Genomic DNA, 19,849 nt, shown 5'->3' with positions numbered 1-19,849 from the left:
GCCCCAGCTCAAGTCAGTTTGACTCTGCACTGATGCCCTTTGCTTTCCACTGACAATGCTCCTGCTGGTTCCTACCATTTGGGAAGGGAGCAGGCTATCAGGCAGGGGCTGGGACTACCCATCAGGAAGCCCAGTTCATTTCCTTCCCTGGATTGCAGATCAGATCCTTGTCTGTACAATGGAGACAGGGCCCCCTGGCCTGCTGATGGTGTAAGGCCTGGGTCAAAGGTGGGAGTGGAACCTTAGGGGACGTGAAGGGGCGGGCGGGGGGCGGGGGGCGGCGGGGCTGAGCTTCCAGACACTTTTGTCAGTCCTCCACAAGCAACCCCAGACAGACACAAGCTTGGGCTCTGGGCTCTGGGCTCTGGGCTCTGGGCTCTGGGCTCTGGGCTCTGGGACATTCCAGCCAAAGGTCATTCCTCAGCAGCCAGCTGCCACTGGCCACGGCCTGGACTCTGCCTGCCCATCCTCCTACTTTTCCCTCCCCCAAGCAGGAATAAAAAGAACCTTGTCTGGGAATGCTTCTGGGATGAGCTCAAGTGAGCGTGCATGTCTATGGATATGTTTCTCCAAGAGCATCCATGTATGATCTGGGTCTGTGTGTGCACGCGTAGTCACAAAGGGGTGCTCCTGTGTCCCGTGTGTCCGAGCGTGCATGGGTGTGTGGTGACTCTGTGCATGTATAAAGGCAGCAGTGGAGGGAATGGAGGAGAGTCAAGTCCCCTCAGCCCTGACACACTGTGACATCTGGTTCTTTGGGGCTCTCCTGACACTGTACCCTCCATTCTTACTCCAAAGTGCCCACAGGTTTCAGGCTCCCCATTGACAAGTGCCCTCCCCTCTTCTGTCATGGATCCCATGCTGCTGAGAAAGACCCAGAATCCTGAAATATTAGGATGAATCCTGAGGGTGGTGCAGGGGACATGATCCGTGCTCCACCAGATTCCCTTTGATCACTGCTGTGGACCCCTCTCTGTACTTCTGTTGACTTTTCTTCCAAACCACCTGCCCCTGCATCTTTTCTGGGCTTGCCTAGGGCCACTGAAGACACTGTTCCCCACGTGCAGAGTATGGTAAACACCTGGAGTTATACCCCACCCCCCTTCCCTTAGTGACCCACCCCAGTGACCCTTAGCCAAGACTAACTGGTGAAAGCCAGCTTCCTCGCTCTGAGCCGGAACAAACTCCAGGCATCATTTTTGCTCCAGGGATCTGGCTGAGGCTGTTTCTGGTCTGGCATCACACCCTGTTTAGTTTCTTCCCCTTCCTTTTCCGGCTGCAGGCATTTCCTCAATAAACCCGTCTCACAGGATTCCTCATGACCAGGTCTGCTTCTAGGAAACTTGACCTAAAACAGGGCGATGGGCTTAGAAACAACCCCTCCCACCCCCACTTGGGCAAGCTGTGCTCTTGCCCTTCATCTCTGTGGCCCCATGTGCCACCCTACTCCCCGCCTCCCCTGCAGGGGGCGGCCCTCTCTGCAACACCCCCAACAGCCCTGGGGTAGGAAGGTTTTTTAATCCTGCTTGGGTCCCCCTTTCCTGAGGGTGTCTCCTTGGAAAAGGAAGCAGTCCCGGTCGGAGAGCAGGCAAAGAGAAACTTTCAAGGAGAGGTCAGGGAGACAAGAACTGCTCTGCTCACACCCTTCACCACACTGCCTTCAAGGGCGCACAACTAGGGGGCAGATGGGGCTCTGGCTGACAAAGTCTACACCTTGTCTTTCTCAAAAGAGGCCTCCGGTGGTAGAAAGGGCCCTATTCTGGGAACTGGGAGACCTGGCTGCCCTCCACATCGCCTGGCTGAGCACCTTTGAGGGAGCCTGGTGACTCTCTGAGGGATGCAGTTTCCCCATCGGTGGGGGGCCCGCCTCGGGGCAGGGGATCCATGGCATTTGGAGCACAAGATCCGAGCTTCAAACCCACTTCTTACGGCATAGCACTCCCTGAATGAATGAGCCGGCAGCATCTTCATTTCTTCCTTTGTCCATGTTGATGCCTGCAGGACTGACCTCATGGCAAGTTGGGAGAATTACATGAGATAACGCCCGCAGAGCACTTGGCAGGTCCCTGGCACATGGCGAACTCTGGGAGCAGGTGACTATTTTTGCTCTTGTTGTGTACCAGCCAGGGTTGCATAACCAGCTGGGTCCTGTGGTCTTGCTGACGTGACACTCACTCCCAAGCTCCGTCAAAGCCAGAGGGCAGGCACAAAGGAGGCACTGGCCGGTGGAGGGGAGTGTAAAGCCTTCGTTCTCCCGGTCCCACCCGCCCTGCCTCCAACGCCTCCCCTGGCTTCAGAGAACAACCGCGGAGTCCCCTGGCTTCAGAGAACATGCAGCTCGGGTGACTGACAGGCAGGGTCTGTCCTTTACATTTGGTGAAGTGGATAGAAATAATGCAGGCTTAACCTAGTTGTGTTTCTTATGGTTAGAAAATGTATTTATTTTGTTGTATTTCAAAAAAGCACGTATTTCTTTTCAAGTTTTAAAAATTCTGGTAAGATAGAAGTCCCATAAGATTTACCGTCTTGACCACCCTCAAGTGTATGCATCAGGGGCATGAAGTACATTCACATTGTTGCAACATCACCAGCTTCAGAACTCTCGCATCTTGCAGAACAGAAACTCCGTACCCATTAAACAATAACTGCCTATTTCGACCTACCCCCTTGTCTTTTTTTTTTTTAAAAAAAAAAAAGAATTGTAAGAATTGGAAATAAATAAATATTTATTTATTTATATGTAATATATACTAGTGGTTCCCTATGTGCCGGCCACTGTGCTAGGCCTGAAACTCAGGAGGAACTCAAGCTCACCACTGGCTCGGAAGGTTTAGGATTCATAAGCCAGAACAACAATGGAAGATGATTATATTTCATCTCTTCATTCAGCAAAACTCTCCTGACCCTGTCAAGCCCATTGGCCAGGAAGCAATAATGGGAGACATCGTCTCCCCGCCTGGAGGTGCTCACATTTGGTGCAAGGCGCCCACCCCCGCCATCCAGGGTTCCCGTCCCAGGCCTCTCTGCTTCACCAGGTCCTACCCACCCTCCCACACAGGGAGGCACAAACTGTGGCAAAATGCAGGGCAGCAGGCCCAGCCTGGAGCTCCGGGGAAGGGCACTGGACCCTGGGCTCCAGGCGAGCTCTACTCTGATCTCACCAAAAATTAATTCATTAATATCTATTAAAAAAATAAACTCAGCCCTGGCTGGTGTTGCTGTGAGAATAAACAAGTCGTCTTTTCTGTCAAAGAACAGCTCAGACAACTGCCATTTTGGACTGCATGACTTGCAGCTCCCCTGGGGGCCACCATCTTGAAATGGCAAAGGCCAGCTCCCTTTAAATTAGCCAATCGCAAAAGACTGTGTGCCTGAGCACCAATCAAGAGTGAGGACAGGTCACGTGCGTGAGGATTAAAACACCAAGCAGACCGTCACCCCTTCAGTGTGCCTGTGCTCCCAGACCATGTGCACGCACCCTCCTGCAGGAGTAGATATTTGCCTTGCTGCCTGGCTCCTGAGTGTGCTGCATGTTCCACCAGGACCCCTGAATTTGGGGGCTCGCCTTATTTCTTACATTGCCCAGTTGGTTGAGTGTCATCCCATGCACCAAAGGGTTGCAGGTTTGATTCCTAGTCGGGGCACATGCCCTGGGTTGCAGGTTCAATTCCCAGAGGCAGCCGATGGATGTTTCTCTCTCACACTGATGTTTCTGTCTCTCTCTCCTTTGCCCTTCCTCTCTCTTCAAAATAAAATAATAATAAAATAAAAATTTAAAAATAAATTCAGCAATATTAATAATTATATTAATGGGGCTGGCTTTAGCTCAATGGTTCCTTCGAATACAATGCTTACCGATCACTCTTGCTCACCTGCATAAGAGTGGCTTGAGACTCGTGGGCGCCTTCCAGCCCTTTATAAAAAAGGAAAATCATATTAATGGTGAAAAGATCTAAGTACCTAATTAAAAGGCAGAGTGTCAAATGGGATTTTTAAAAGAGACTCAACTATATGCTGTCTATAAGAGCCTCACTTTAAATATTAAAAAATAGGTTAAAAAGGGATGAAAAAAGTCACACAAAAACACTAATCAAACACTAATCAAGAGAAAGGGTGGCTATATTAATAACAGATAAAGTAGATTTCAAAACAAATATTACAGGATACTATACAATGATAAAAGGGTCAACTTATGAAGAAGACATAATAATCCTAAATATACAGAGTCAAAAACCAGATTTTTAAATATATGAAGCAAAACTTGATAGAATTGAAATAAAAAATAGATAAATCCACAATATGGTTGATGACTTCAAATTTTCTCTCTCCATTCAGTAATTGATAGAACAAAAGTAGACAGAAAATCACAAGGATAGAGAAGATCCAAGTAACAATATCAGACAACTTGACCTAACTGCAATTTATAAAATGTTATACACAACACCAGCAGAATAAACACTCTTTCCAAATGCACGTTAAATACTGTGTGTGTGTGTGTGTGTGTTGGGGGGGGGGGGGGGCGTTGTTGAGACCATGAAACAAACCTCAACAAATTTAAAAGAATTGAAATTACACAAAATATTTTTTCTAATGTACATGAAATCAAACTAGAAAGAAACCAATAACAAAAAATATCCCCAAATATTTGGCAACAACACACATTTAAGTAAATAAGGGGTCAAAGATGAAATTACAAAAGAAATTAAAATAGTTTGAATGGAATGAAAATAAAAACTCAATATATCAAAAATTTATTGGATGTAGCTTAGAGAAGTTTGTAGAAGGAAATTTATAGTATTAAGTGCTTATATTAGAAAATAAGAGAAGCAATCATCTAAGAAGAGTAAATTATATCCAAATCAAGCTCAAGGAAGAAAATAATTAAGAGCAGAACTAAATGAAATTGAAACTGAGAAAATCACTGAAACCGAAGATTATTGAAAAATAAACCGATAAACCTCTAGTCAGGCTGGTTAAGAGGAAAAGAATAAAGACACAAATTGCCAATTATCAGGATTTAATTGCAAAAAAATAATTTACAATTATCAGATATTACTACAGCTCCTACAAAAATTAAAAGGATAATGAGTGAATATTATGAACAATTTTACGCCAATATATTCGGTATTTTAGTCTCCATGTGCTAATGGAGGGCTCTTAGAGCCGTCAAGCCATTTCTTCTCCATCTGTGTCTGGCACAACACTAAGGCTCGGGACAGACAAGAGGAGGACTGAGGGCCACAGAGTGTCCAAACTCCAGGTCAAATGGGGTTGGCCTGGCAGAACTCATACTGGACTAGCTGCCAGGTTCATATTCTACGGAGTTTACCTCAGATCTAAGCCTCTTTCTCAACATCGGGTACACAGAAAGACAAGCGTGACTTAATTCTGGGGATTGCCCAATGGCAGTGTTGGAAAATCCCCAGATTTAGGCTCTCCTTCTTGCCCAAGTTACCTCCAACAGCACCAGCACAATATAGGGCTGGGAAGGTGGTTAAAAGCCTGGATTCAGGTTCTCTCTCTCCCCTCCACTCCCCCACCCCTTCCTTCCATCCAGGCCCAGGTGAACTAGAACAAGGGCTTTGGCATCAGACCAACCAGGATTCCAGGCCCAGCTTTCCTCCAACTAGCTGTCACCTCTCTAAGCCACAGGGTTTTTTTTTCATCTCTATTAATGTAGTTGTTGAAGTAGGAATTTTTGGGGGGTGAAATAGGCAGATTTAGGGAATTTTTAAAAAGAAGGGGGTTCATGGGAAAAAAACACAGGGCTACAGTTGCAAAAGGGTACATTTTCAAAACACAAGGAAGCAGGGAGCCAGCAGAAGTTACATTTCCAGAAGACAAGGAAGTTGGGAGAGGCAGCAGTTACATTTCCATAAGGGAACTGGAAGCAACAAAGGGTCTATAGTTACAAAATAACGAAGGAGGGGCTCACAATCCCAGTGAGATTTGACCTTTGAGCTCAGAAGTTACTATAGTGACCAAATCAAAGGGGGATAGTGGCCAATCAGAGGGGTCATCGATGCACAGAAAACTGCAGCCTTTATAAACTGTGGAAGAAGCGACTCTTTCCCCCTCCCCATGTGGGAATCTGTACTTGTTCTTCAACAAATTTCCACCTTTGCTCTACCATCTTCAGTCCCTGGATTCATTTTCTGACTCTGCCGGATAAAGAGCCTGGGAACCATCGTGCCCAGGGGAACACCGAGTGTTCCAGTCCAAAAATTCCAGTAGCATTGTGAACGCATGCCTCCAGGGTTGTGAAGGATAAATAACAGAACGTATGTACAAGGCTATGCACAAGGTCGGGGCTAAATTTATATCAGCCTCTGGTCTCTTCCCTAAAGGACGCCTTCCCTGAAAACTCCAGTGAAGACTCTATGCCCTCTTCTCAACTTGACCTTGAACTTCAAAAGCTCCAGGAGAGCAAGGACTGGGTCTGTTTTCTCCTCCTGTGAGGATTGGGTGAGCTCACTGTGGGCAGAAAAGTTAAGGCCACATGCTAACCTGACTAGCTCAGGGAAGGCCTGCATGGCAGTTTTGCAAACTCAAACACCTAAAGTAACCACAAAGGATGGTCTGAAATTAAAAACTTAACTAAAAGCACTTTACAGTAGGTAGTCCAGTATTTTCCCTGACAAAAATCAACTTCTATCTTCATAAGCCCATTGTCTTTTTGCACCTAAGATAACATACCTGTGAAATGTCTGGGTAACTTGTAATTTCCCTTTTTCAGGACCCCTCAGGGTGCAACGAATGGCACCAGGGCAGAAACCACAAATTCCCTCATTGTTACTGTTTCCGTGTTCATTGTCTACTGTTAACTATCCTGTACCCACCTATGGAAAAGGAGCATGTGTCCATCATTTCACTTTTAATCCAATCCCCCCCCCTTTGCTTTCTCCCACCTCCCTAAGCTATCACCAATGGATTTCATGTAACCCACTTGCGTCTCCTCCTTTTACGGTAATTTACAAAAACAAGGTAAAAAACCGCCATTCTCCGGAGCATTATCCCAATCGTTGAGATTCTGCTTACCCGCAATTGTTGACAGTTTGGCTCAAATAAACTCACAAAAATTCTTTACAGCTTTGAATGTTTTTACGTTAACATCACACAGACCGGGCTTGGTAAACGTGTTTCTGCCTTTAAGCCTGTTCCTCTCTTAGGGTAAGTGTCCTCGCTGCCTTGCAGGCTGGTCACTTACCCTCCTCATCCGTGCAAGGGAGGGACTAAGGCTGTCATTACCACAGGGAATCTCAGAGGGGCAAGTATCCAACTCCTCATAAGCTACAAGCTGTACCCATAGTTCCTAATGGCAGCACAGCACTGGTGACCCAAGTGGGTACGGTGGGAGACGCTACCCTTGGTGAAACCCTCCTGGTCAAGCCCAGCTTGGTAGCTTGACTTCTTTGTCTGTGGTTTGGCCCAACCACCTGTGGGTTGAGTTGGGAGACATGAAGAAAAGGTGACCCAGGTCCCGGAGCCGTCCTGTTGACACACCCACAGGAAGCGCAGGGCAGGCCATTATAGACAGGAAGGTAGGGATGGTAGGATGTGTGGGGAGGGCACCAGGGGAAGTCAGTGCCTTGTGGGAGCCCCCATGCTCACTTCACACAGAGGAACACAGTCCCGGGACACAGAAAGCTGCCAACAAACGGCCTCCCTGGGCTGCTCTAATTCTAGGTCTGGTTTTCCATCCAAAGCCAATCTGGGCCAAACTGCTTAAGCAGCAGCCATGAGCCTGGCGGCTAGGGGCCAATAGGAGGAACTGTCACTCACCGAGGTGGCCCAGAAGCAAGAGATGGCCCCTCTCAGGCCTTGGCCTTGCCTCTGCATCCTCTGGTGGATGCTTGCACATGTGTGTGAAGAGCCCACATTGCGACAGGTGTTATTGTCCCATTCCCCAAGCCCTGCCCCCGCTCTACACTACCAACCTACCTGTTCTTTCCAACCTTCCAATCTGATCACGATGCTCTCCTGCTCACACCCCTCCTTTGGTTTGAACCCCACAGAATAAAACCCAAGCTTTGTGGCTGGATTACAAAGTCCTTCAGATCTGGTCCCTGTCGATCTCACCAGCCATCTCCTACCCCTCTCCTGCCAGTCCTCCTCTTCCAGCCCCACCAGGTGCTCATGAATCCCAACTCCAGGCTCTGCCTGAACACCCTTCTCCTTCCTTTCTGCCAGGCAGAATCGTCCTCATCTCAGGTCCAGCAGCAGCAATGTCATCTCCTCTTAACCTTCCCAATTTACCATCCCTCCTCGATGCTCCCCTAGCACTTTGTCCATGACTCTATGGTACTCATTCATGGTCGATGCTCCACCATGGACTGAGGCTCTATGCCAAGCAGGCCTGCACAGGGGCACAGGATGAGGAGGTTCCTGCCTCTGGGAAGCTCCTGGCCCAACAGAGAGGCAGACACAGCAGACAGACAGTGAGGGAAGGGCTGAACTCAGCACAACCTCCCACGTTCCCTGGCACTACAGCTTGGCTGTCTGGTTGCAAACAGTGGCTTTGAGACACCATCTCTTGGTTGGGTCTCCTAGAAGGCAAAGACTATGTCTGTGTCCCAAGGAAAGCCAGGGCCAGGAAGGTGCCCAGGAAAAACAAACTGAAGTAGATGCACTTGGGATCTGAATGTTTCAAAGAGGCATTGAAGACCCGAAATCGTGCCATTTAAGATAATATCTTACTTTTCATAGCATAGTGGTAACACCCTTTCACATGTTGTGATTTCAGTTGATCCTCAAATGTTGCAATGAAGTCAGCAACATAGAAACTGTCACCACCATTTCATGATGCAGAAACTGAAACCTAGCCTGGGATAGAGACTTGCCTAAGGACACCTGGCAAGTCAGTGATAGAGAACAAGCCATACGCTGGGCCTCCTGCCTCCCAGCCCAAGCTCTGCCCCTTAGATCATACTATCAGGGGTTCCAGCCCAAGGCCTCCTCCACAGGAGACCCTTCTGGAATAGGCTCATCCACATACTGACCTGGGGTCCTTCCAGGCCAGCAGGAGTCTTCTTCCCAGAGGACCCCAAAATACCTTTGGGGAGAGGATGGAAGAACTCAGTGGCTTCTTCAGCATCTACCTGGCTGTACTCTCCTTTACCCAGAAATACACCACACATGCTCCTACCTCCTGCTTTTGCACATGCCAGTCCCCAATGTCCCCCACAAACCTGGTATTCCGCTAGCCTTCCCTCAGTTTCCTTAAAGAAGCGGTTCTCAACCTGTGGATCGAGACCCCTTTGGCGGTCGAATGATCCTTTCACAGGGGTCGCCTAAGACCATCCTGCATATCAGATATTTACATTATGATGCATAACAGTAGCAGCATTACAGTTATGAAGTAGCAACGAAAATAATTTTATGGTGGGGTCACAACACGAGGAACTGTATTTAAAGGGCCAGAAGGTTGAGAACCACTGCCTTAAAGGTACCAAGTGCTTTTCAGCCTCAGAGCCTCTCACGTGCTCTATCTAAAATGCTTTTGCTTCTACTCTTGGTCAACTCAAGCCTCAGAGCACAATGATGTTTTCTCAAAGAGGTTAACTCCTATGGCCTTGAGAGGGCTGAACAAACAGAAGTGTTTCTAGGTCCCATGAGTCGCATTTGTCACACGCTACCCTGGCACTGTGGCCTCTATCATATCCCTCCCCCCGAGGTGGTAAGGACCTCAACAGCAGAGATTCCCTCTCCTGTATGCTGTGCCCAAGAAATCTGTCTTTTCACTGACCTGCTTGTTGCCCCACCCCTTCCCTCACCCCCAACATCCAATAAGTCATCTAACCGCAGTTCAATACATCTCACCGCCCCCTATGCTTTTCTCTAGACCAGGCCTTTCCTGCCATTCCCTCCACCACTGCCCTAGCTCTGGGCTCATTCTCATCTACCTGGGTCCCTGCCGCAGCCCCTCACTGCCCTCCCGGCCCCCAGCCTCTCCCATGCATTCTCACCGTGGTTGGAGGGCTCTGAAAACTAATCTGACCACTGTCGTTTTTCTACTCAAAGCCATTCCAAAAGCCCCATTCCCACCCCAGCGTCCCAAGAGTGGCACTCGAGGACCTTCAGAAGATCAAGCCCAGTCCCCTTTCCCACAGCTGCCTGAGCTCCAGCCACTCCAGGTGCCCTAGCCCTGCCCCAAACATGCTGGCTTTTCTAAGACTTTATTATGCCTGTCCTTCTGCCTTCCATCTACAAAACTACTCATCAGCATACAATGGAAATAATTTTGGAACACTCTCTACGTGCCTGGCACTAGGCTAAGCTTTTTTCATACCTAATCTCATCTAGTTCTCAAAGCACCTCACAAGGTAATTGTCCTTAGTACCATTTTACAGATATGGAAACTGGGTATCCGAAAAGGCAGGGCCATGCCCAGCTGGTGTTGCTCAGTGGATTGAGCGTTGTCCCGTGCACCAAGAGGTCACCGGTTGGATTCCTGGTTATGGCAGGTGCCGGGGTTGTGGGCTAGATCCCCAGTAGAGGTCAATGCAGGAGACATCCAGTCGATGTTTCTCTCTCATGGATGTTTCCTTCTCTCTCTCCCTCTCCTTTCCTCTCTATCTAAAAATCAATAAAAACATATTAAAAAGAAAAGAACAGGAAAGAAGAGAAAAGAGGGGAGAGGCGAGAAAAGAGGGGAGAGGCGAGAGGGGGAGGGGGGAGGGGGGAGGGGGGAGGGGGAGGGGGAGGGGGAGGGGGAGGGGGAGGGGGAGGGGGGAGGGGGAGGGGGGAGGGGGGGGGGGGGAGGGGGAGGGGGGAGGGGGGGGGGGGAGAGGGAGGGGGAGGGGAGAGGGGAGAGGGGAGAGGGGAGAGGAGAGGAGAGCCAGAACTGGACTCCACGTCTATCTAATTCCAAAGCTGCTGTGCACGATCCTCTCTGGGAAATGCAGCCAGTCCCCAGCCCAAGGCAGGGGCTACTCTCTCTCCCCAGCACCTGCTGCCAGGATGTTTGTGGGGCCAACACCGACCTCACCCACCACCTTCACCACAACGTGAGCTTCCCAAGGGCAGGGCGCTGGCTGGCTGGGCTGGGTCCTGAGCGCTCAGCAATGCATAGACAGAGAGTCTGGGAGGTTTCTTAACGCAGAGCTGGAAAGGTAGAGGCAGCCTGCCTGGGCGGTGTAGGAGTCCAGCCCTAACCTAAGCAATCCCTGATACCGACCAGAGGCGGGACCAGGGCACCTGTAGCCAAGGAAAGGCCATGCCAAAAGCATTCAAATAACACGGGGCAGCACGCCCTGGGCTGGCCCCCAGCACGTGCTGGGTTCCCGCCTCCGCGCCCACGGCCCAGCAGCCAGGCCGTACCAATCTCCGCGGGGGAGCGGCAGAGGGGCGGAGAGAGGGAGCAGCGGGAATCAGCAGGCGCGCCTCCTGCAAGGAGGACCCGACCTCCACGCCCCCGCGCCCCCCACGCCTGCCGCTCACCCGCGCAAAGCAGGGGTCCCCGCGGAGCCGAGCCCCAGCCACGCTCCCCGTCCCCCCACCCGCAGCCAGCGGGTCGGCGTGGGTTGGAACGCCGGCCCCGCCCCGCCCCGCCCGCCTCGGCCCCGCCCCGTTGTGAGGTTATAAAACGCAGCGCTCGAGCGGCGATCGGAGTGGCCACAGCTGGGGCCTCGTGTTCTACGGCTGCTCGACTGCCACGGGCCGCGCGCCCCCAGCGCCCCCAGCGCCCCCAGCCCCCCGTGCTGTAGCCGCGCCGGCGTCCGCGCGGTCCCCGGGCTCCCGAGCTCGGCGCGAAGCCCTGGCCCCGGCGGCCGGGGCATGGCCAGGGGCGCGGGGTAAAGCGGCTTCCCGCAGGGCCGTTACGTGTACCGGCTTCAGCATGAAGACCCTCATAGCCGCCTACTCCGGGGTCCTGCGAGGTGAGCGCCGGCCGGGCTGCCCTAGTGAGCGCTCTGATGGCGGGTCTGGGCTGTCGTGGGAGGGGGCTTGGCGATGGGGCGAGAGTCTGGGGATCAGCTTGTCACCGCCTAGGGGGCTGCAGGGCCTTTCGCGCTTTCGTCCTGGGGTTATGAAGCTGCAAGAAGGTTTTCAGGAAAATCTGTGAAGGGCTTTAAGGCGACGGGAGCGTGTTCCTACTATGAGGTTGTGCTGCTAAGGACTGGCCGCTGTGCAGTTAAGGTCCCAACCCCTTTTCTTTGGGGACAGCTTGTCGCCTCAACCCCCTCATATCATCTAAGTCTGGTATGAGGGAAGAAGAATGGTTACCTAGTCCGATCCATGTGTCCTGGCATGGTAGTCAAGTCTGGGTTCATCCTCCACGCTAGCGTTCGTCAGTATTTCAGTATTTGCAACCTCTGTTACATCCCTTTCCTTCCCCCAGCTTGTTTTTCTCATCTGTGAAACGGGTGATATTTGACAACTCATCTCCAGCCCCTGCCTTGTTGGTGGCCCCTGGCAGTGCCCTCCCCTCAGTCCTCACCAGGCAGAGCAAGGGAGAGAGACTGGATGGGGCAGAGTGGCAAGGGTTTTGCAATCCCCCCGACACAACAACCAGAGAACATGCCTGACTGGGGCAGGTGTGCCCACACTGTCCTCTACCCAACACCCATCCTCCAGGCAAGGCCCTGTGGCCCACTCAGAAGCAACTATGAGCCTGGCACCTTAGAAAGTGGGGTGGAGGACCCCGGTGCCCTCCAGTGTGGCCCAGGCCCCTGGAACTGAATCAGGGGCAGAGTTGAGATCAAACCCCAGAGCTTTTCCCCCTCAAGGAAGAACATCCCTTCCACCTCCCACATCACCCCCCACCCCCACCCCCACCCCATAGCTGGAGAAACTGAAGTTGGAGACGTGCATGACTTGCCCAAGGTTTCCTTAACAAATGCCTTGGCCGTGGGATTAAACACGAATCCGGGAGACCCTGGGAAGTCCTCACAGCTGTCCTGGTCTGAGTGTCTGTCTTGCTCCCTCCCTCCCTCCCCCTAAGTCTTCATTCTGCTGAAGCTGTCCTACTTAGGATTTTCTTTAGTGACTAACAATCGTTTACCCCACCCAGCTTCATTATAAAAGCAAAACATGATAATTATTGGAATTTTGAAAAATATCAAAAAACAGAATGAAAATAAAAATTGCTGGTATTGACTATCCAAAGATAGCATTCTATCGCCATTTTAGTATATTCTTTATGATTTTATTTATATATATGTGTGTGTGTGTATATATATATATAGTATAAAGTCAAGGGCATGCTATAGATATAGTTCTGAATCCTGTTTTCTCCCTCTTGATGTTCCATCATGAGTATTTCCTTCTGTTATTCAAAATCACTTATAATATTCTAATGGCTGTATCCCAGTTTAACCGTGTCCTGGCATTGTTGTTGTTCTCTGTGTGACTGTTGCTATGTCTGCCCCTATTGGTTTGGGTGCTGTTTGCCTTTGGAGAAGTACTGAGCTGCTGTTGCCATCTCTCGGGAGGCAAGCCGCCTGAGCTGCCCCACGCACCTGGCCCAACAGCCCCTGACAGCCCCTTCTCTCACTTAAGAATGCTGGTCTGTTCACTGGGGTTATGAAGCTGCCAGAAGCTTATGAAGGCCCATAAGAAGGGAAGAAAGGGACTTATCCATATTCATGCTTTTAAAAATGTGTTTGTCTCCAGGAATGGGCCAGGGGTGCTCTCTGTGCTAGTCCTTCCTGGTGTCCCCCCTTCCGTCACCTCTGCTGTCTCTAGGCTGGGAGCTGTATCTTCCAGGAGCCAGTGACCCTGACTCTCATGGTGGACCTAGAGTTTGTTATTTAGGAGGACGTCTAGGGAATGATTTTGACCAAGTGACTTAATATCATATCAGGAGCATTTCCCCGTGTTGTTATCAGATCTTGAAAACATTTTTGTTTAATTGGCTGCAAAGAATTCCATCATGGGTTATAGCAAGGGCTGGTATGACATGCAAACCAATCAATTTAGCTCTGGAGCTGCTTTGGTGAAAGACTGGGTGGGGTAGGGGAGGGTGCTGAAGCAAAGTTTGTGTTATCTGGGCATCTCCATTAGACCTGCTTTCTACATCCTTGGTCTTTGACAACACTCCCCAGGGGCCTGGTTTGCCTCTGTAAATAAGGTTCCACTGCTGTGAGGCGGTGAACACCCTGCTAGTGGCCGTATTCAAGGAGAGACCGTGGATTCTGTGAAGGGAAGTCCTGCAATGGGTGAGAGATTGAATAGATTCCTTGGTGTCTGGTTTCTTGGCCAAAAGGAAAGTGCTGCTGTGGGAGCATGGGTACGTGGGTGTCTGTTTAGGGGGTGGGGGGCGTGTGTGTTGATAGGTTTTCCTCTCTGACGGACTATTTTGTGCCTGCGTGGAGGCTGCAGAGTTGGTCTCATTTGCATCTCTTCCTTTGCACCTGGATGGGAGGCTCTTCAGGTGAGAGCCCTGATGCCTGCCTATATCTCCAGGGTGCGACCCATGGCCCAGCATGAAATGGTGGCAGCTCCAGTAAAATTCTAAGCTGATTTGTTTTGTGTGGCTCCAGAGAGCAAGACCAGGAACAGAGGGACTCTGGGCGCAGGTTTTGATATAATGGAGGAGTTCTTTCTAACAGCTGTTGAAGACTGCAGCAGGCTCAGTGTGGGTGAGGGTGGAGCTCCCCATCACTGGGAGGATGCAAGTGGGCACTTGGTGGGGAGTAAAACTAAGGCTGGATTGTGGGGGGATACCTCTAGAACTGACGGTTGATAGGTACCTAATCCAGTCAAAAATTATGGCACGAGAACATCATTCATGCTCCCTTCTCCTCCTTGTTTGTACTTTCCCCCTGCCCTGTCCCACTTCCCCAACTGCACAGAGGCCACTGTGGGGTTATCTGGGCTACCAAGGGCTCATCTGGGCTGGGAAAGAAGGACCAAGAGGGATAATTTATTAGCAGGTTGTGTGAGTCAGTAACCAGTGTGGCAATCCTGCCCCACCCCCATCCTCCCACCTCCAAATTCAGCAGCAGCGCTTGAGTCATAAAATCGTAGCTATTTGTTAACACTGGATAGGGCCCAGCCTGTATGCTACAGATGGGACACTGAGGGCCCCAGAGAGAAGCCTCGGGTCCAGAGTTATCAAAGCCAGGGTTAGAACCCAGGTCCACCTCCCAGTCTGTGACTTGCTTCCTTAAGCCAAGAGAGAAGTACAGGGAGGCGGCAAAGGGCTGCGCACAGGGCTCTGGCCGCTGTAGGTGCAGCAGCTTCCAGTTTTCATGATGTGGTGGCAGATCACACCTCCCAGGCTTTTTCAGGAAGCCCTCCCACCCCAGCTTGCTCTGATGGCTGGAGACACCACCAGCCCCCAGAGCTTTGATGCCAGCTGAACTGACAGTTGCCCCACATCCTTGTGGCCACGAAGCCCCACGTGAGCAGCTCCACTGCTTCATGACCTCATTCCTACCATGTCATGTGCCGGAACTGCTACTGTCTTCCTGTTCCTGCAGCGTTCCCCCAATTCAGTCCTACCTTGCTCAGGGTTTTTTTGTTTTGTTTTTTTTAAATATATATATATATATATATATATATATATATATATATATATATATATTATATATATATATACACACATTTAATTGATTTCAGAGAGGAAGGGAGAGGGAGATAGAAACATCAACGATGAGAAAGAATCATTGATCGGCTGCCTCCTGCACTGCATCCCTCACACTGGGGATGGAGCCCATGACCTGGGCATGTACCCTTGACTGGCATCAAACTCAGGACCCTTCAGTCCATAGGCCGATGCTTTATCCACTGAGCCAAGCCCGCTAGGGCTTGCTCAAGGTTTTTGTGCTGCCCTTCTGCCCAGATCTTTGCATGGCTGGCTTCTGATCAGTCTCCTCAAAGGCCTTTTCTGACCATGCCATCTTGGGAGTCCCCACAACTTGTTTGATTTTTTTTTTAATAATCCTTTTCATTACCTAACTTATCATGTGGACTTAATCGTGTAGGTCATTGTCTCCCCCATAAGAATGTCAGCGCCTTGGGAACAGGGACCTTGTCTGTCTTCCTCAGTGTTGTGTCCTCAGCATTAGCACAATGCCTGGCATGTGGTAGGTGCTCAGAAAATATTTGTTGAATGAATGAGTCATTAATGGGCCCTCGGCTCTCTTGAGAGCTGCCCTGTTCCTCTTGGCAGGAAGCTCTGCTTGTAGCCTCAGTGTGGTTCCTTGATCGGTCCTCAGGCCTCCTCTTTGTCCGCCTGTGCTGGGGCTACAGCTCTCTCCTGCCCTGGAGACACCCACCATCTCATGAGAAGCTGGATCTAGGGCTGAATGTAAAGTAGGTAGAGCCGGCTTGCCATGGCACCCCTCATTGCTTCCAGGGCTTAGAAGCCAGAGAGCTAGAATTCAAGCCCTGGCTTCCCCCTGGGATGTGACTGGCAGCTTACTTCCCTTCTGGGGATCTCACTCCCCCTGTAATAGAGGATCGGAAATCCCAAGCCCTCAAGGAAGTGAGAGTTTGAGTGAGCGTGGATGGTAAGTGCTTTGTAAACCAACCTGTGACTCTCAAGTTAGTCCTTGTCTGTCCTGTGTGACTGTGTGCGTGCAACAGGCCCCCAACACTATGGAGAGTAGCAGGCTCTGCTGGGGCATCCAGGAAGCTTCACCTTGGTGGGGACCATGCGATTTACTGATGGAGCACCTCTGAGCATTAGACTCTGTACTGCATACAGGTCGGTCAGCCCTGGTCTCTGCCTTTGAGGAAGTGAGACTGGGGGGTGGGAGGGATGTACACAAGATGACTACACAGTGACAGCGAAGGGAGCAAGGGGAACTGGCAGGCCTGAACGTGAGGGTGGGGCAGCTAAATCATCTTGGGGCCAGGGAAGGCTTTCTGCAAGAGGACATTCAGTCTGTATATGGGAAGATGAATAGGGGTTAGCAAGGCAGGAAAAATTCAGGATCAGGTATAAACAGAGAATGAGATTTGGGTGGGAGTGGCAGTCTCACTGCAAGGCCTCCAAGTCACCAACCTGGTCTGAAGCCCTGGTATGTATGCTAAGAGGCCGAGACCCCAGACCCAGACCCGTGTCCAGGCCTGGGGTGACTCACCTACACCCTTGGGGCGGGGAGGGGGAGTTTGCAGGTGGAGGAGCCTGGTGCACTCAGTTTCTTGGCCTCTACCACTTCTGGGGGCTCCTGATATGGTACTGCTGCTAGTAGATTTGAGGGCCTGGGTGTAGGAGTCAGGCTTGACACCTTCCTCACTCTTAGTCTCCTCATCTATAAAATGGGCAAAAGCATCATAATAGTATCCGCCCAGGTTCTACTGCAGACCTAAGGAAGCTGAACTGACAAACCATTTGGGCAAATCAACAGAAGCAGAAAATGTGAATTCTTTTCATTGTTAGAGTACATTTAACAGCCCTGAGCAAAGGGCCAGGAGTCTCACCCTGCATCTGCTTCCTGTGTGAACTTGGATGAGACCCTGCCCTCTTGGAACATGGACCACCTCACCTGTACAGTGAGGAGGGCTGGCTGAAGTGGGTCCCCTCACGTTCATTCCAGATCTGCTGCAGAAATGTGATTCCATTCCTGCCCCTAAATGCTACGGGGCTCTGTCCTCAATTTGTCCCTGTAAAAAATGTGCTCATGCCCTGCATGGGGCCAGGTAAGTGCCCCAGAAGAACTTAGCTCCCCACGCTTACTCATGTGTTGTGAAAGGAGCCTATTTTGAGGACTCCTTGGTGACATACCTACAGGCTGGTGGGTTGTCATGGCAACCCTCCTACTTCAGTAGCTATTTTTTTAATATGTCAGAAGGTGGGGGTGGAGAAAGCAGGCCATTGGGTTCCTCATCAGTCACCTCGATGGTCCTGTTTATCATTCCCAAGTGTCAGGAACATGGCATCCTAAGAGCCCCACTTCCTTGACCTCTCCTCCCAGGACTTTCTCTACTTCCTGAAAACCAAATACTTGACAATTCAGGTCTCCAGAGTAGCCCAAGGAGGGCCTTGTAGTCTCTTAGGGAGGCCTCTTGTTGATAAAAATTCATTAGTAGAGTCTAGCAGAGCACAGAAGGCCCAGGTTGTCAGGACCTCAGATTTCAGCTGATCTCACCGAAAGTTCTAATTTAGTGCCACTGGGGAAACTGAGACCTAGGATTGGAGGAGGCCAGGGTCCCTGCGTCTGAGGAGACTCGGGATGCTGGCTCCCTGCCTGCATCCTACGCAGGAGGCCCTGAGGACCAGCAGGCAGGAACCCACTGAGCCCAGGCGGGGTCCCGGTGGCCAAGCCAGTAGCTTCCCAGCCAGGACACCCCCACAGCTGTGTGTTGGCTTTCCCCTTGGGCCAGATATCCCAATGGCCCTGTTGTACGGACCCCTCATTTGCAAAACAGAACTCTTAAAGTGGGAATTATTAGTTTTCCCAGAAAAGAATCCACCAGTGTGTCAGGACCGGGTAAACAGCTGGCTAGTGGCCATGGGGCCCTTAGGCACCAGCTGCGGTCAGTGGAAGGAATGGGAGGGGTGGGCCACAATCTTCCTGGCCTTCAGGCGGGTGTCCAGAACTCCTTGCCTGGCATTTCTGGTCCTTCATGGCTCCCTCTTCACTTTCTCACCTAGACTCACACTCACACTCTTCTTGCTCCAGCCTGGCTGAGCTACTTGCCGTTAATTCCTCAAACCTATGCCCTCTCCCTTCCAGGCCTTTGCAAATACCATTTGCAGGACCAGTACTCGGGGTCCTGACCCTGCACCTCCTGGCAGCCTGGCAAACTCTTACTCAACCTTTACATCTCACCTGCCCCATCACTTCCTCCAGAATGTCCTCCAGGGGTTAAGGGTCTCCCCTGGCCCTGACTTACTCTTTGTGCCTAATTAGCCATAGCCCTGTCTCCTGGGGCTGTCATAGCTGGGGTAGGTGGCCCTGGGGCAGAGCAGATGTCCCAGAAGCAGAGGCAGGGTCTGCAGCACCCTGGTGCAGAACCTGGCTTGTAAAAGGTACTTAGAAAGCACTTGTTGAATGAATGCTAATGTTTGGGCTCCACCTCTTCCTCCTCTAATGCAGTGGTTCTCAACCTTCCTAATGCCGCGACCCTTTAATACAGTTCCTCATGTTGTGGTGATCCCCAATTTCATTGTTACAAATTGAACACAATTAAAGCATAGTGATTAATCACAAAAACAATATGTAATTATATATGTGTTTTCCGATGGTCTTAGGCAATCCCTGTGAAAGGGTCGTTCGACCCCCAAAGGGGTCGTGACCCACAGGTTGAGGACCGCTGCTCTAGAGCCTTCCACTGCTACCCTACCTTTAACACCCCTCTCCCACCCCCAGCTGGAGGAGACCTTTCCCTCCTGATTCCCCAGAAAGTTCCATGTAACCCTCTGTCATGGCCCAGGTCAGTTAGCTGTGGACTGGGCTTATCTCTCTTCTTGTCCAGGGCCTGTTTGTTCATCTCGGTGCCGGTGAGCATCCAGTCATTCAGCCAACATTGATTGAGCATCTGCTCTGTGCCCAGCACAGGGATCCCGATAAATAAGACATGGTCCCTGCAAACAAATGCACACTCTTTCTGCTAATGAGAAGGGCTGAGTAGAGGGGTGAGGTGGGGGCATGTGGAGTGGGTCAGCCCCCAATAGCAAGGAAGGTCTCTAAGGGGCCAGCACTCAGCGCCTGGCTGGTACTGAACCAGTGGCCGGACTGGACTTGCAGATGACAGAACTCTACCTTCTGGGAATGCAGGCAGGGCCAGGAGTGTGGGAAGGCTTCCTGGTGGGAAGGAATGTCGGGCTGAATATGTGAGATGCAGAATGGGGACATTTTCATGGGCACATCTGGCAGAAGCCCAGCCCTGGACTCGGATTCTAAAATAATAGGCATGACCCTCCAGAGCCACAACTGACTCATCATCACGTGTGAAG

At 50.9% G+C, this 19,849-nt stretch overlaps 1 protein-coding gene across 4 annotated transcripts in view; it reads left to right on the top strand.

The window, feature by feature from the left end:
• The first annotated feature begins 11,615 nt into the window (after window positions 1-11,615).
• Window positions 11,616-19,849, top strand: part of DGAT2 (diacylglycerol O-acyltransferase 2) — a 33,570-nt gene continuing 25,336 nt past the window's right edge. For 2 of the 4 annotated variants that reach the window (XM_036324933.1, XM_036324931.1), the window contains exon 1: window positions 11,618-11,876. In XM_036324933.1, the coding sequence (XP_036180826.1) occupies window positions 11,837-11,876 (40 nt within the window). In that variant the 5' untranslated portion in view covers window positions 11,618-11,836. Of the gene's footprint in view, window positions 11,877-14,027; window positions 14,157-14,290; window positions 14,372-19,849 lie in introns of those variants that run through there. The other 2 variants (XM_036324930.1, XM_036324932.1) reach the window with 2 other exon arrangements.

The sequence above is a fragment of the Myotis myotis genome, unplaced genomic scaffold (genome assembly GCF_014108235.1).
Source record: "Myotis myotis isolate mMyoMyo1 unplaced genomic scaffold, mMyoMyo1.p scaffold_m19_p_10, whole genome shotgun sequence".
Classification (NCBI taxonomy): Eukaryota; Metazoa; Chordata; class Mammalia; order Chiroptera; family Vespertilionidae; genus Myotis; species Myotis myotis.
Note: the sequence above shows the minus strand (reverse complement) of the source record. Positions and strands in the feature narration are given on the sequence as shown.